Here is a 17,557-nt window from a genome sequence, read left to right as displayed (position 1 = left end):
TGTGTGATGTTAAACTTGTGTTTCTTAAATTATGTCAAAGGCAACTATAGATTTCATATATGCATATTTTAATACTTTAAAAAAATAAAAAATGAATTTTTTTTATATGCATACAAAAATGAGTTGGTTACAAGAGGAACAATTTTTTAAGTATTAAATTCTAGTGTTCTTTGTAAGAATTATGCAAAAATTCTGAGTATTCAAAATGATGAAAATATAAAGTTATAGTACACTGAAAAGCGTGATGTCATCTGAAGACTTTTTAATAATTATTTAGCTTTTATGTACTCTTCCCAAAATATATCCAGTTCAGATTTGGAAAATTTGGAAAGCTTTTGAAAAAAACCCAATAACTTAATTTTCTCCATTCAATTAGTCATACATCATCTGCTACGAACAATACTGCTTTATCAACAATTATAACTTTCACTTGACTGCTACAGAATTCAATCTGTTCAATCAATATCAAAATACATTTTTAAATAAAAAAATCAGAATATTTAGTTAAGCTGTATGTACTTTTTAATTTGAAAATAGTTATTAAATCTTTTTCATATGTATATTTTTCATAATCTGATGAATAAAGCACAGAACATCAGTTTACAGAAAGAGAGTACAATCCTGCAAACCCTTGTTCATGAGAGTAGTCTCAATTAACTCAATGGTTTACACATGTAAAGATTGCAAGATCAGAACCATAATATATATTCTGGTATTTTTATTTGTGTGCGTGCATGTGTATGTATATATATACACATATACATAGACACGCATGCACAAAGGATGTTAAGTTCTCTCTGCAAATCTGTTGTACACAGCATGTAGTTGTGTATCTATCTGTAACTAGATGCATTATAGAAAACAAACAACACGTGTACAATAAAGTATCTTCCTTAAAAATCAGTATTTTAAAAACTGTCTAGTAATAGCTGCAACTATTGCACATTTCACCAGCATGTCAAGTCACTTTAATGAAAATAGAGTCCCACATGTGACAGTGAGAACCCAACTACTTAGAAAGCTTTTATTACTATAAGAAGCCTCAAGTACAGAAATAATCTGTGGTTTGAAAAATAATTGGAAGATGTCTTAAAGTGTTTAAATGTTATTTATTTGTACTATCTAAAGTGAATTAATTTCATATGCACAGAAAAGACCAAAGTATTGTAGTCAGATTGTGTGTAATTGCACATCACTGGAATATCTACCTGAATGAATGTGGCAAGTAAAACACAACTCATCTCCTGCTCCAGAATGATCTTGTTCTGAGGGTTATTGTAACAAGCAGCTATTAGCGTAGGAAAGAGCACTTTGATTAGGCGAGGATCACTGAAATACTGGAAAGGCAACTGGCATAGTTTCTGCAGCACTGTGGGGTGACGGCCAGATTGTACAATTACCTGAAAATAAAAGAGTAACATAACATTAGAACACTTGTGCTGTCTGCTCTTACTTTTACATTAACTGGCAGGAATTTGGAAACTATACTAACTAAAAGAACATGGTTGAGAAGAAAATGTTTAGTGAATGCTAAAAGAAAAGCTCAGAGGATTTAATCAAAATAATTTCTGTAATACAAAGTATTATTGCCATAGCAGCAGAAGAATGTAAGGAATATTTGATTATAAAGCATCCTTTTCTTGCATAATTCAAAAAACAACAAGTAAGCAAATAAAAACAGAGTTATTTGAAGATTACTATTCACCATTTAATGGTGCTATAAGAGAGAAAGAAATACTACAAAGAGACTACAATAATTTACAAACACACTTTTAAAATATAATAAGCATGATTTTTGAAAAATAATAAAAAGGTCACCAGTAATTAAATAACCCTTATGATGCACATTTGTCCTTTACTAGAATTCTCTCTAGCAATTATAAAAGACTATGTTTCATCATAGATGTCTGCTACACATTCACCCAGGCTCTGAAAAGAAAAGGTGATTGTAAATTGCACAGCAATGAATTTCAGCAAGTATAGACTCAGAAAGATCCTCCCATCCGTACTTCTTATCTCAGTTTCTATCAGTGCCATTGACTCTAAAAGGAGAATTGTTTAGATAAATGGAACTGTTGTCATGAAGCAGGCTAGGTTTACAGCTGTGTACATCTTAAGAAAAAAAGCAATGCCATTAATGGTATCTTGCAGGGGAACCATCCTAATTTACTCACTAGTCCTACAAAGTCTTGATGATAAACTAAAAAATGTCAAAATCAGATCTGTTCCAAGTAACCTTGATGAGACAATTATAATACGAAAGAGCTGCTTGACCCAAAGTTGGCTTTTCAGTATAGGAGGAAGCTCCTATAAGGTTAGGAACACTGTAAAACTTAAGGTCATGACTGTAAATTGTACTTGGAAAAACACAATTTTACAGGTACACACCCAGACAGGACTGCGTTCAAATTAAAACCAGAAGGACAGAAAGAAGCAGTGGAGACCACAGGAACATAAATTACAGGGATTTACAAGTTTTCAAAGCACTTTTAACAATACGTTAAGAACACACTCTCGGTTGATAATGCAGTTTGGTTTAAGAACAAGATCAACAAAGTAATAGTTCACATTTTTTAGTTCAATAGCCAAAAAGACATTGAAAACCCTTCAGAGAATACTGATAGGAAAGCCTTAATTCTCTTAAATCCAGGAGGAATTTAAAAAAACCCAACCAAATATGTGACAATTTAGCATGCATTCAGACGTTGCTCTCTCAAGAAAAACATTATATGCATTATCAATAAAGCACCAGAATGAATCTATATTTTATCAGCTACAAATTCTGTAAGCAAATGATCACCACTTTTGAATGTATAATTACTGTTTTCAACCCTAGCTATTTCAATATTTTTAATGTAACTCCGTATTCTTCTCTTTTAAACTCTACTGCTATAAAAGTAATTAATTCAAAAATTCCACCATAAACTGGAATAACTGCAACTGATACAATTCTGACTCATGGATGACAGAACTCTTTGGCTTCCTGTTAATGGCTATTGTACATGACAAATAGGCAGGAAAAGTGACTTCCAGGGTACTTCATTTCTCATCCTACACTACCAATTCTAACTAGCTATTTAAAGAATGTACGGATAGTTAGCAACCTCGTCCCAAAGTAGCTCCACATATAGCTACTGCAGTCATATAATTACTATTTAAACATCTTTTTCTTTTCAGTTTTAAGGCTGGGTTACTATGTAGGCATCACAAATAAATGCATTGAGCTAATCTACTAGAGGCACTGATTATTTTAAGTCTGGCATTTATCACATATGGAATCAATTTAATGATTTTAGTTCATTGTATCCAACATGGCTGATAAAACTGATACAACTGGGAGTATGTACTCTGAAGAAACCAACAAGAGAATTAACTACTTATTGAAAAAGAACAACAAAAGTACAGCTTCTTTGTTCAGTGAATGGAGTAAATAAAATTCAGCATCTGATTTATAATACTGAACAGTAAAGAAAACAAATCAAAACTTCCCTTTTACTCTCCTTTATGACGGTTAAGTAGAGTTTCAACATTAAAGTTAATTTCTTTCTCTTTTTTTAAAAATAGTAATATCAGATCCTCACTTGCCTCTCTTTGCTGAGGGATCCTGGCAAGATTTGTAGGATCAGAGTAGTGATGTAATAACAGGCTGTAACCTGAGCTAGAATTCCCTCTTCCCACAATTCAGTGAAGAAAAGTGCTTATTTTTTCATTGTCAATCTGAACCGGTAATTCTCCTGTAACTTGCTTTTCCTGCCACTTTTCCCTCCAGCTTACTGAGCATACACTTGTTTGTCACATTTACTAAAATCCACAATTCAACAGGCCATTTCTATTCAGCAAAGCACTAAAGCATGTGCTTAAATCCATAGGATTTAAGCACATACCTGAAGCTAAGCATCTGCTTAAATACTTTCCTGAACTGAGGCCTAAATATTAAATCAGTAAAAGCGACATTACTTTTATACCCATTTTTTGACCAACTTAAGCCAGTGTGTAATTTACAGCACTTCTTATTAGAATTAGTAAAAATAAGATTTGCAATTTTTTGTTTTTTGCTGAAATTTAAAAAAATCATAAAGCTCTACTGCTTACTTCACTGTTGGACTTGTCCCAGAGAACTGCCATGGGAGATGCAGCTGCTTACCTCAAGTTGTATTTTGGCCCAATACATAAATAATTAGGAAAATAACCTGGTAAAGAGATGGACAACTATTGCTTACATACACCGGCTGAACCACACTCACAATGTATGCAGCTACCAAGGAAGAGAAAACAGTGATGAAGTAACTATTTAAAGGTTTTTATATTGCATTTTTGTCTGTCTACAAGTAAAATAACACAGCTAAAACTCATAATGTGAAGCTCCATGCACACTAGTGAGGAGTTCTCAGCTACGTTAGAGCTAAAAGCCCCAGTATGGGACTCTCATGCTTGACATTAAGCACATATTTAAGTGTTTTCCTGTAAAAGAATGGACTTACTCATGCCCTTAACTTTAAGAAGATATTTAAATGGTTTGCTGAATTGGGGCCAATGGCACAGTCCACTCAAAAGTTAAATGTTGTTAAAATTAGGAGCTATCTTCCATCTTGTAGAGTTGAAGATAACATTGTCATATCAGCTGAAACTTAGAACTTACTGAGAACGCAACTTAAAAATGGCACAAAATATATTAGTTTTTTCTTATGTATATGTATTGTCATAATATTCTTTACAGGTCTTGTGAGATGTTTTAATTAACATCTATATCAAATCTTTGGTATTACAGCAGGTGCACCAGTTTTGCCTGCTACACACATAAGGCTGAAAAATAGTTTCCATTTTAACATCCTTTTTTCACTTATTCTTAACTTTCTGAAACACTTTGAAGACTGACATTTTTCATGTTTGATCTCTGCCTGAATTTGCAGCCTTCCCAATTTCTTACACTAATTTTAGCATTTAATTTGAATATATTAAAACAAGAGCAAACTGGTGCTAGAGTTCTCTGTAAGTTCTAGACAGAAAGCTGATGTGATGACCGCTTCCTATTTCCTCTCCTGTTGAGCAGGCTGTGTAGGGTGACCACACTTTTAAAAACGGAAAACCTTTAAAAGGCAAGGGACACCTTTCTTGCTATTGTCTCCAGAGGCTGGGGAGGCAAGAGGTCTGGCAGCTAGACGAGGGTTAAATTGAGAATACTTGTCACTAGTGTGTGTGAGGGAATCTGGTACTTAGGAGGGTGTGTCTGATCTGATCTATGCTTTTAATTGGAAGAAGGGGTCATGTATGAGTTTGGCAGTTAGGAAGGCCTTTGGGAGGTATCTACTTGTGACTGTCTCTCACTATCCCACTAACTGACCTTTCAGCTTCCTTCCTGTCACAACAGCATCCAGTGTCTCCAGTAACCTAGTGTCAGGCATCCCTCCCTCACTTACTGGTGAATTCAGCACTTCCTGGGCCCAGGCTGCACTTTGCAAGCGCTGTGCAACAGTGAAGAGCCATCCTGATCCTGAACTGGTGTTTGTGAAGCTGACCTTTTGGGAGAGCACAATTCCTCAATTCTGATGCCTCTAGATGGCAGCCTATGCCACCTACTTTTAATGCCAGCCTTGTTATTTTATCCTGATTACATGTTAAATATGACCTAAGAGGGTAAAGAGAAAATTAACATATGCAGTAGATCACTATGAAACAGTGCAGTGTCTGAAATGCAGTGTTACACCAAGAACTATCTAGTTAAACAAGATGCAATTCCAAATATTGTGCTGAGAAAGACATGCAAGGAGGTCTACTGACACACAACCAGTTCATTCACAAGAATCCAGTGGCCACAAGGTACACCTGATCTTTATAAAATAGTGTGCCTCTGGGATTTTGTTTCCTTCCTTTTACTCCCAACCCAACAGTTCATTCAGGATAGTATTTACTATACAAATATAAGATATTACTTAATAGCTTGTTGCACAATATACATAATTAGAATGCCAAACATATATGTTCCTAGGTATGTAATAGTTAGCACCTGTCTAGAAGTGTCAGCCTTTCACAGCTGGATATATTCTAAAAGTGAAAGACACGTGACAGGTGAAATGCTACACAGCATTCTAAATATTAAGGGAGGATAATCAAATCAAGGAATTGGAAAAAAAAATGTAATTGCCCCCTCCCTGTGGGATGGAATGGCAGCAAAGAAAACACAAGGCTGCCCTCATAACATTTCCTCCTAATTCCTCCGCTGAGAGAGAGAGAGGCTTTTCCCTTTCACAGAACTGGCAGTGGTTTGGCCCAGAGATCTGGGGTATTGGTGAAGAGTAAGGTCATCCACACCACTTCCTGGATTCTGCAGCTCTGTCTTAGATCTCTGTTGATACAGGAGTGCCAACAGGGCTTCCCTTCCCAACGCTTAGCACCCTCTACCTCTGAAAGGAAAGTCCCATGTGCAGAAAGGGCTCTGCTCAGAAGTTAATAACCAAGGCTCTAATAGCCCGAGTGGACTTTCCCCAGGGCTGTGGATGGGACTGGTGCATAAGTAGCCCAAAGCTATTTTCCTTTTTTGTATGGATTTTGGTGCCCACAAAGAGCCCTTGGAGGAGTGTGGGGAAGTGAGACACAGTCCTGAAGGGGCAGTTGACCTACTTGTTAGAATGGGCAGGAACATATCCATGTGTGGATCTATAGGGAACCTTTACACAGAGAAGCTATAATAAGATGAGACTCTCTATTTTGGCCAACTGCCCAATCACATAATGTTTGGTTTAATAAGTCTCTATATTCTTTTTGATCACACAAAATAAAATTACTACTATGCATATATCTATGAAATTGAAGCCAGAGGAACGCATGTCAAAGCAGTATTTTGACATCTTCATAACAAAAGGGATTCAGCTCTTTTGAGTGGAGTAGACTAACAGTTATATCTCAAAGTAGAAGATAAATCTCTTGAAGTGGTATTTTAATTTTATAACAAAAGCTGTGAAAAGGATCCTCTAATCTTAACAGTCATACAATTACAAATAAGTGGCCAAGAGGCATAAATATTCCATGACTGACAAATATATTTCTCATTAAACAAACTAAAACTTTGCAGTCAAAGCTACAAATCTGCAGAATGAATGTATGTAAATACTGGGAAAACAAAGACTTGACATTAGCAACTTTGAGTTCAAGTTAGTGATTTTTATACTAGATAAAGTCTACAATATCATCTGCAGGTTTTAAATATCAATGCATACTATTAAATTAACATCTTAAAGTACCAGTAACTTAATCAATTGTTTTGAGAGGATTTACATTTTTTAACCTAACAACAAGGATCTTTGGTGACAATCCAAAATTCTTATTTCCAAATGGTAATTGCACATATTTTACATATGTCTAGAGTTGGGGGAGGAAAAAAAAGAGAGAGAGAGAACGATAATGATGACTAATTTAATTTAAAATTTTGCCAGAAACTTTTAAACAGATTTAAAGAAGCTTAACTTCAGTTAAGATCACAGATTGGTTTTTAGTGTCTCCAAGCTCACACACTAAGTACTGTAAAAAAAATTATTACAAATAACAAAAGGACAATGCAGCCTCAATCACACTCTTTTCTGGCCCTTGTATACTGTAGAGTAGAAGAGCTGATTTTTAAAGGAATATTTAGTTTACTCCTTGTGATGGATTTAGGTTTGGTTTCTGTGTCTTACACAGACATTTTCAGTTTTGGAGAGATATCATTCATGCCAGTTATTCTTGCCCATATCCATGACAAAAACACCGGAATTATCTTTCAAAGAGGCTAATTAATTGTCTGATTAGAGGCAGTGGCAACTTTTAACGTGTACATAAAGGCAAAACAAAATCTGAAAGGAAGTACTGAACAGATTCAAACAAGTCAAGTTCTCAATAAAATATATCATCTTTTGCAAGTCATCCTCAGTAGTACAAATCTCACTGTTAATTATTATTATTTGCTGAGCACTGTCTGTATGTTTGGAGTTTTACAAAACATAAAAAAATAAATTGTTGCTGTCCCAAAATGTTTGAGTATTAATTAAAAATATTAACTCATGTTGAATTATTTGTTCTTCTGTTAAAAAAAAATTAGTCACTATGCTTTATGTTAAAAACGATGTGGTAGAAACCTGAAAATATTCTGTCCTCCTTCATAGTCAGAGAGCAAATGAGTTTTAAAGACAAGTCAAAGGAACAACTCCCCAAAGCATTTGATTTTAATTAGTCAAGTTGTGTCCCTATCTATCGAAGGAACTCATAGGAACATAAGAACGGTCATACTGGCTCAGACCAATGGTCCATCTAGTACAGTAGCCTGTCTTCCAGCAGTGACTAGTTCCAGAGGGAATGAACACAACAGTGCAATTATTGACTGATACATTCCCTGTCGCCAAACCCTAGCTTCTGAAAGTCAGAGGTATAGTGATACCCAGAGTGTGGGGTTGTGTCCCTGACCACCTTGGCTAATAGCCATTGATGGATCTATGCTCCAAGAACTTACCTAATGATTTTTTGAACCCAGTTATACAAATTCCACAGGTTGATTGTGTGTTGTGTGAAGAAGTACTTCCTTGTGTTTGTTTTAAACCTGCTGGTTATTAATTTGGGTGATCCCTGGTTCTTGTGTTATGAGAAAGGGTAAATTACACTTCCCCATTCACTTTCTCCACTCCATTCATGATTTTATAGACCAGTATTATCTCTCCCCCCTTCAGGCATCTTTCTTCTCAAATGAACAGTCCCAGTCTTTTTATTCTCATGTGGAAGCTGTTTCATCCTCCTAATAATTTTTGTTCCCCTTTTCTATACCTTTTCCAATTCTATTCTATCTTTTTTGAGATGGGGTGACCAGAACGTCACACAGTATTAAAGGTGTGGGTGTACCATGGACTTATATAGTGGCATCATGACATTTTCTGTCTCATTATCTCATAATGATTCCTAACATTCTGTTAGTTGTTTTGACTGTAGCTGCACACGAAGCAGATTTTTTCAGAGAATTATCCATGTTGACTCCAAGATCTCTTTCTTGATTGGTAACAGTTAATTTAGATCCCATCATTTTGCATGGATACTCAGGATTATGTTTTCCAATGTGCATTACTTTGCACTTATCAACATTGAATTTCATCTGCCATTTTGTTGTCCAATCATCCACTTTTGTGAGATCCCTTTGTAACTCTTCGCATCAACTTTGGACTTAACTGTCTTGAGTAATTTATTATTGTCTACAGAACTTTGCCATCCCACTGTTCACCCAGTTTTTCAGATGATTTATGAATATGTTGAACAGCACAGATCCTTCAGGAACCTTACTATTTACCTCTCTCCATTGTGAAAACTGAACATTTATTCCTACCTGTTGTTTCTTGTCTTCTAAAGTTACGATCTATGAGAGAACCTTCCCTCTTATCCTATGACAGCTTACTTTGTTTAAGAGCCCCAGGTGTGGGGCCTTGTCAAAAGCTTTTTGAAAGTCCAAGTACATTATATCGCCTGGATCTCCCTTGTCCAAATGCTTGTTGACATGCCCAGAGAAATCTGATAGATAGGTGAAACATGATTTCCCTTTACAGAAACCACTGGCTCTTCCCCAACATACTGTGTTCCTCTCTATATGTCTGATAATTCTGCTCTTTACTATAGTTTGGACCGATTTGCCTGGACAGAAGTTAGTCTTACCAGCCTGTAATTGACAGGGCTGCCTCTGGAACTCTTTTTAAACATTGGCATTACATTAGCTATCCTCCAGTCATCTGGTACACAAGCTGATTTAAGCGATAGGTTACATACCACAGTTAGTAGTTATGCAATTTCACATCTGCATCTCTTCAGAACTCTTGGGTAAATACCATCTGGTTCTGGTGACTTATTACAGTTTAATTTATCAATTTGTTCCAAAACTTCCTCTATTCCTCTATCTGGGACAATTCTTCAGATTTGTCAACTAAAAAGAATGGCTCAGGTGTCGGAATCTCCCTCACATCTTCTGCAGTGAAGACCGATGCAAATAATTCATTTAGCTTTTCTGCAATGGCCTTATCTTCCTTCAGTGCTTTTTTTTGCACCTTGATTGTCCAGTGGCCCCAACTGTTTGGCAGGCTTCCTGTTTCTGATTACTTAAAAAAAACTGTTGCTGTTAGCTTTTGCATCTGTAGCAAGTTGCTCTTCAAATTCTTTTTTGGCCTGGCTAATTATACTTTTACACTTGACTTGCCAGAGTTTATCCACCTTTCTATTTTCCTCAGTAGGATTTGACTTCCAATTTTAAAAGAATGCCTTTTTTGCCTTTTACTGCCTCCTTTACTCTGTTTAACCAAGTGGCATTTTTTTGGTCCTCTTACTGTTCTATTTCATTTTTTTATTGATTTGGGGTATGCCCCTATTATGGTGTTTTTAAATAGTTTCAATGAAGCTTGTAGGCATTTCATTCTTTTAATTTCCATTTAGCTGGCTTCTTCATTTTTGTATATTTCCCTTTTTTGAAGTTAAATGCCATATTTTCCCTGCTACGAGCATGTTAAATTCAATTACAATATGGTCGCTATTACTGAATGGTTCAGCTATATTCACCTCTTGGACTAGATCCTATGCTCCATTTAGGATTAAATCAAAAAATTGCCCCTCTCCTTGTGAGTTCCAGGACTAGATGATCCAAAAGCAGTCATTAATAGTGTCTAGAAATTTTATCTCTGAATCCCATTCTAAGATGACATGTACTCAGTCAATAATAGTTGAAATTTCCCGTTATTATTGGATTTTCTGTTTTTGTAGCCTCTCTCATCTCCCTGAGCATTTCACAATCACCATTACTATTCTGATCAGGTGGTTGGTAGTATAAATCTACTGCTATACGCCTATTATTCAAGCCAGCAATTTCTATCCACAGTGATTCTAGGGTTCATTTGATTCATTTAAGATTTTTACTATATTTGACTCTATGCTTTTTTTTCACAAATAACCCCACTCCCACACCAGCACAACTCACTTTGTAATCCCTATATATTTGGTACCCTGGTATTACTGTGTCATTGATTATCATCATTCTGCCAAATTTCTGTGATGCCTATTATATGAATATCCTCATTTAATACCAAGCACTCAAATCCACCCATCTTAGTATTTAGACTTCCAGCATTTGTATACAGGTACTTATAAAATTTGTCAATATTTAGTTCTCTGCTTTCATATGATGTAATTGAATGGGACTCTTTTACATTTGACTGATTTCCTCAGTTCCTAGCTGTACTTTATCAACTTCTATCCTTTCCTCTTTGCCAGGATATATAGTATCCCCTCTAATAAAACCTTCTCTAAGGGATGTCTCATGAACATCATGTGCTCCTCTGCACCTGTGTTGGTTTTCCCCCAGCCCTTAGTTTAAAAACTTCTTTACAACCTTTTAAAATTTACATGCCAGAAATCTGGTTCTGTTTAGGTGTGCGTGGAGCCCATTCTTCCTGTATAGTCTTCTTTCCCCAAAGGTTCCCCAGTTACTAATACACCTAAACCCCTCCTCCCAACACTCTTGTCTCATCCACACATTGAGAACCTGCAGTTCTGCCTAACTGGCTCTGCACATGGAACTGGAAGCATTTCTGAGAATGGTACCACAGAGGTCTGGGACCTTAATCTCTTACCTAGCAGCCTAAATGTGGCCTCCAGAACCTCTTTCTTGCCTTTCCCTATGTCATTGGTACCTACGTGTACCATGACTACCGGCTTCTCCCCAATACTGCACATACGTTTATCTAGAGGTCTACAACTTTCACACCTGGCAGACAATTCACTATGCGGTTCTCCTGGTCACCACAAATCTATCTATATTTCTTATAACTGAATCCCCCATTACTATTACCTGTCTCTTCCTAATAATTGGGGTCCCCACTCCTGGAGGGGTACTTTAATACTAGAGGACAGGGTATCCTCAATGTGAGATAAATAATATTTCCCATCTTCTATGCCATATACACCAAATCCCATTCATCTTGGTATGTAATATCTACAATGATAATCCATTATTCCATGTCCCTAAAATACAGTGTTTGGGCATTTTAACAGCGCTGGTCTTTGGAGATGCAATCAGACCAATGTCACTTGGATACTGTATAATGCACAGGGGGCCGTGATAATGGATTAACCTAAAACATGAAAATGTACTTTCTTGTTATTACTTCTATTTGATTTGGGGGGCTTGGTGAAGAAATGGCTACATTTATACATCTTAAACAAGCTGGGAGAATATGCTCAAGGTATTGCAAAATGTGTTTGTGTACTTGGGCATTTCCTGCTGCAAATCCCATAGTTGAGGTTCTGTTCCAGTTTTCATTCTAACTCCCCTTTCCTTATAACCTTTTCAGTTGGTCATAACTTTCCCTGAGCAAACTCCTTTTGGCCTGAAATCTTTTATGCTTATTTTAGTCCCAAGATAAATTACTTAAGAATGTGTGAGGAAACTTGGTTCATCCCTTTTTGAATTGTGTGTGTGGGGGGGAAGAAAATATCCCCTTTCCTTACATATTCTGATTGAATTTTGTCCTGGCGTAACTAAAAAATGGCTAGGAACTTCACACTTGACTCCTTCTTTTATAACCCTCACTGAGCAGAAGAAAAGTTTGACAGAATTACTGTAACATAAGGAAATAAGAAGGGAGGGAACATAAAAGAACGGTCTAATGCAGAAGTCTAAGCAGTGGTTTGGAAAGCTTTTACACCCAGCTTTTAAACTGACTGAGGGTACAGCTTTTTTTAGCTTGATGGGAGAAAAACGTGCTGATGTTACAGTATATTCCATAGATATTTTGTATAAAATGCACTACTTATTCTTGTGACATGGAACTAACTCTCCAGAAATGTATCTTTCTCAACAAAATTTCACTCTATGTGAAATGAAGCATCAAAACGTTCTCTTCTACTTGAGTGTGTTTTTCTGCCACAATTTATTCCCCCGTAACTCTCTTAGTGGAGCTCAGGCTAAAAAGCTAATGGGTCTAAAAGGGCACCACATGCCATTTTCAGAATCTTATGTGAGTGCTGTTCCAGACCTGAACATGTCCATTATAAACATTGGACCTTTACTATTACATTGTGAATATGGAGACTATTACTATTTCCTATTTATTTATCATTTATATAAATGTCAAATTTTAATCTGTATAAAGGAGTTAATAATTTTACTAAACAGGAACTTAAATACACTGCAGCTATTCTTTCTAGTTTCACAGTAGTCCATCAAACAGTTAAATGCTTGGGTTTTATGTCAGGTTATTTACAACTTTGTAAAAGAAATAAGTCTTTATATTAGTAGTTCAGTTTCTCTTCAAAGTTAGATCTGCATTATTTCTTTGTGCCTATATAAACAAATCCCATGCTGCTAGCATTTAATCAGCAGAATATGTCACCACTCAGGCTCTTCTTCTGTTTTAAGGTCAAGCTATTTTTCCCCCCGTTTTGCTAACTCCACCATTGGCAAGGCTCTAACCTCTAAACAAAGTATGTTGTAAATTTTTCTCTAACATTTATCATGGATCAGAGTACTATTTCTATATTGAAAACAGTATTCAGAATGTACTCACAAGGTTAAAAATGATCATTTAGTTTATCTGAAATGTTTAGTTTCTTAAAATAAAAATGTATGCTTCCAAAAAGAATGGTAGTTAGAGAACACAGAGCTCAGAAATAATGTTAGTTTTGCTATGACCACATCACTAGCACTTTTCTTTTGGGATAGCTTTAGGGTTTTTGGTCTAGCATGGGTATATAACTGATGGGAGAATTTGGCTAAACACAATAATAATCCCAAATATTTCTATCACTTACTACAAAGAATAGTTATAAATTTAGCAACATATTTAAATATGTAAATGTATTTATCAAACCTGATGCTAACAAGAAATCTAGCTGAACATATAGATAGGTTCAATATGTTCCTAATTTAAAATTTTAATACATAGGCAAAAATGTGTTAAAGATTTATTAAAAGTTATTTAAGTAGTTGCTTTAATATTTTTTTCTTATAACAGATGAAGAACTAAAGCAGATGAAATTCAGGTATGAGTACAACATATAGAAGTAACAGATACTGGAAAAGATTACCTCCATTACAGCATAAAAAGGTAGGAGTTTGCAATATTCTCAATGGAAAAAATTCAAGGATGCCTTGTGGCGCTTTGGATGCAAGGTTAGCATGTGCCTGGAACAATGTAGACTATTTTGAAGTAGAGCTACTCTCGAAGGTCTTGTTTGGGTGCCATGAGAAAAGTAGTGAAACTACAGAGAAGGTTAATGTGAACTATTTTCTTGCCTGAACTTATCTACTGCCATACAGTGTGTTCATATTTTCTTTTCTTTTTTTGTGAGCTCCAAAACAGTTATATGACATTTCTGCTTAAACATAAAAAATATTACACAAAAATCTGCTAATCTTTTTGAATGTGCTGATTTAGTGCTTTCTCAGGTGAAACAGGTTCCCCTTCAAATTTTTTCTTCTGCTTATACTTCTCGGATGAATGTTCAATATGAGCAGATCCTAATTAGGGTTCATAATAATTATTCAACATTCATGCTGAGTTATCTTAGTCATTTCAAAGTTTATTACTCTTTAAATAAATGCATACTTCCTGTGTCTCATTCACAACGTAATCTTTTACTCCAGTATTTGTTCACATTTAGCTCTGTGGTCAAAGCTGAAAAGAGGTTTAAAGGTTTGAGCTGGTTCATTCAGAGACTTGTAAATTCGTAATATAAATAGATGAATATGGTCCTGTGCATGTTATTTTTACCTGACTGAGGTGTGTACAACTGGATAACCAGTCACTGGTGCAGCAACTTACACAAGCACATGCCTAACTTTAAGCGTGTGAGAAATCTCAACTATTCATGTGCTTAAAGTATCTTCCTGAACTGGAGCCTCAGCTTCTTAACCCAATCAACTTCAATTTATAAAGCACTAACCCACAGTCTGTAACTGTTAATCAGATGAGAAAGTTATTAGACACAAATTCGGACATGCTACAAATCAAACTTATCTACAGAAATACACATATACTTGGCATCAAATAATAAGGATCAATGTGCAATGTCTCAAATCCATATATTTGAAAGAAAACATGGAAATGACTGAAATATTACCTCTTATCTTTAGTTCTATATTATCTTTGAAGAGGTTATCATCAAATTTAGATAAAATATACTACCCTTCCTCCAACTCTCTGACCTACCTGATTACCTCAAAATTGATTAACAAGAATTGTGTCTTTATACATATTGCACCTATATGTTTGCCACTGGACTCCAGTTTTGTCTAAGACTATTGGAACTTAGTTGCGAAAGGGCTCCCGAAAAACCTTTATGGTTGAGCAGGACTTACATGTTAAACTTCCCTATTTACTCAAGGTGTTATTCTATGTAATTATAGATATATTTAACATCTCAAAATGATTGAGGATTTTTAAAAATTTGTAGCTCGTGGAAAGGCACATTAATCTTCAGAATGACTAGTGGTCTTTTTTTAAATAAAACTATGATTTGCAATTCCTTCTGTCTCTATTAACTTGATATTTTGGTGTTGTCTGAACACTACAGATTGCGGGGTTTGGATTAAATAGTTTGACTTACATATAGCATGTAGCCACTGATTCTTTCAAATATGTGTTAAATTGGTTTGTGTGAATGGGAAATTCTGTACTGGTAGTCATTACTAGCAGTTCAGATGTAGTATGCTGCAGGTAAGGAACTGGATCTCATTTAAAAAAATCCAAATCTGGATGCTTGGTCAGTTGAAAAACAACACTCCAACAGCTTTCATTAAAATACCAATTATGTGCCTGATAATGTGGCTATTTATGTCCATTCTATATCCTACTACCTACTCTGTAGTGTCAAGTATTTGCACACCGGCTTGATGGACATTAGAGAATCTTTGAAGCATGCCCTTTCCTGCAACTTAATTTGGATACTGTATCTGAATGAATGATATATTGTTGAATTTGGGATGGGTTACATGACCTCAGGTTCCATTTTCTGTGTTAAAGGGAAGGTCCTTCAAGACTGTAGGAGGACTGGATAGCTCCTGTCAACTCAATGGACTTGATTCACCATGGTCTTGTGTAGTAATTTACACCTATACAAAGTAAGTGATAAGAAAGGTCTAAAACTCTACCAATTCCCATTGCTACTAGGACACATAGAGGTAATATATCAATGTAGGCCTCAACTATGTTGAATGATGATTAAGACAAATCTGTACCTGAAAGAATCCCTTGGAAATGAGATCTTACAGGTACCTAATAAATATTTAAGATAAATCTGGACCAAAGGATGATACAATATTCAAATTCTAATCAAAAGTTGACATTCACAGTTTGAGTCTTGTCTCATTTACACTGATATAACTCAATTGACTAGAATGGAGTTACTCTTGACTTAAGTTAGCGTAAGTCAGAGGGGAATCAGAATCTTGGTCTTCAAGAATTAAATCTGATTATTGGAGGAGAGTTCTTCCATCACATTTGGAGAGATTCTCTAGAGGCAGTTGTTTCCCAACCAGTGGGCCATAACCTCCAGAGGGTCATAGAAGACAATCAGGTGGGTGGCAAAGCACTGAAAATTGTATCACAATCTAAAGCAAAGAAAATCTTGCTCTCCCACTCCCTTCAGACCCTTACCCTTCAAGATCAAGTATTCTCTGTCAACCTCTCAAAACACACACAAATAAATTATACAGCATTATCATTGTTATAAGGGAGACATTTTTGACTTGTACTTTTATAGTAAATGTGAAAACGTTTGTGTTCAAACAAGGGGTCACCAACCAGTAAAAGTTCAGAAACACTGCTCTGTGTGTTATATTATTGAGATGGCAGAAAGAAAGCTTTAAGCTGAAAATAAGAAAATACACTCTTCTACCATGAAAGGTAAATTATCATCTACCAGTAACTAAGTTTAGTCACAGACTAGCAAGACTTTTCATAGTTAACTCACCTAGGCGACATTATTTTTAACTTATATTTTATAATTAGGCTTGGCAGGATTTGATTGTTTTATATGAATGTTTATTTTTAAGCCTTTTTTCCTATATCTACCAATTAAAATGTTCACGGTTGCAAAAAAAATATTGGGGGTCAGACAATAATTATTTAATGACAACAGACAATGAGTCTCAAAAAGTTAAAGCTTTATAACCATTAAAACATGAATTGTTAATATCACATGTCAAAACATACACCGTAAATAGCCTTAAATCTAACTCTAAGAAGTTTTCAAGCAGCATTTTTCTTACTTGGACTATCTGTAAATTTTGGTTATTATGGAGGGAAATACTTTTCCATTAGTTTGTGCGTGTATGTTGAAATGGATATTTATAAACATTTACCTATAAAAAGCTGATCTTTCCAAGCCTATTTATAATTCTCTCTCTATTTCTGTACAATTCCAATAAAACATTATTTTATTTAAGCCTAGTGGAATTGGATCTTCAGACTAATTTGGGCTGTAGCAGGCTGACACCCCTAGAGAAGTATCAAAATACTTTGGACCCTCAAGGAAGACAGAAGGAATAGTTAATTGCCTGAGTACGAAC

At 35.5% G+C, this 17,557-nt stretch overlaps 1 protein-coding gene across 1 annotated transcript in view; it reads right to left on the bottom strand.

The window, feature by feature from the left end:
• SCAPER (S-phase cyclin A associated protein in the ER) overlaps window positions 1-17,557 on the bottom strand; it is a 363,891-nt gene that overhangs the window by 3,932 nt on the left and 342,402 nt on the right. The window contains 1 exon segment of the mRNA XM_043494057.1: window positions 1,209-1,400. Within this exon segment, the coding sequence (XP_043349992.1) occupies window positions 1,209-1,400 (192 nt within the window).

This window comes from Dermochelys coriacea, chromosome 10 (assembly GCF_009764565.3).
Source record: "Dermochelys coriacea isolate rDerCor1 chromosome 10, rDerCor1.pri.v4, whole genome shotgun sequence".
Lineage (NCBI taxonomy): Eukaryota > Metazoa > Chordata > Testudines > Dermochelyidae > Dermochelys > Dermochelys coriacea.
Note: the sequence above shows the minus strand (reverse complement) of the source record. Positions and strands in the feature narration are given on the sequence as shown.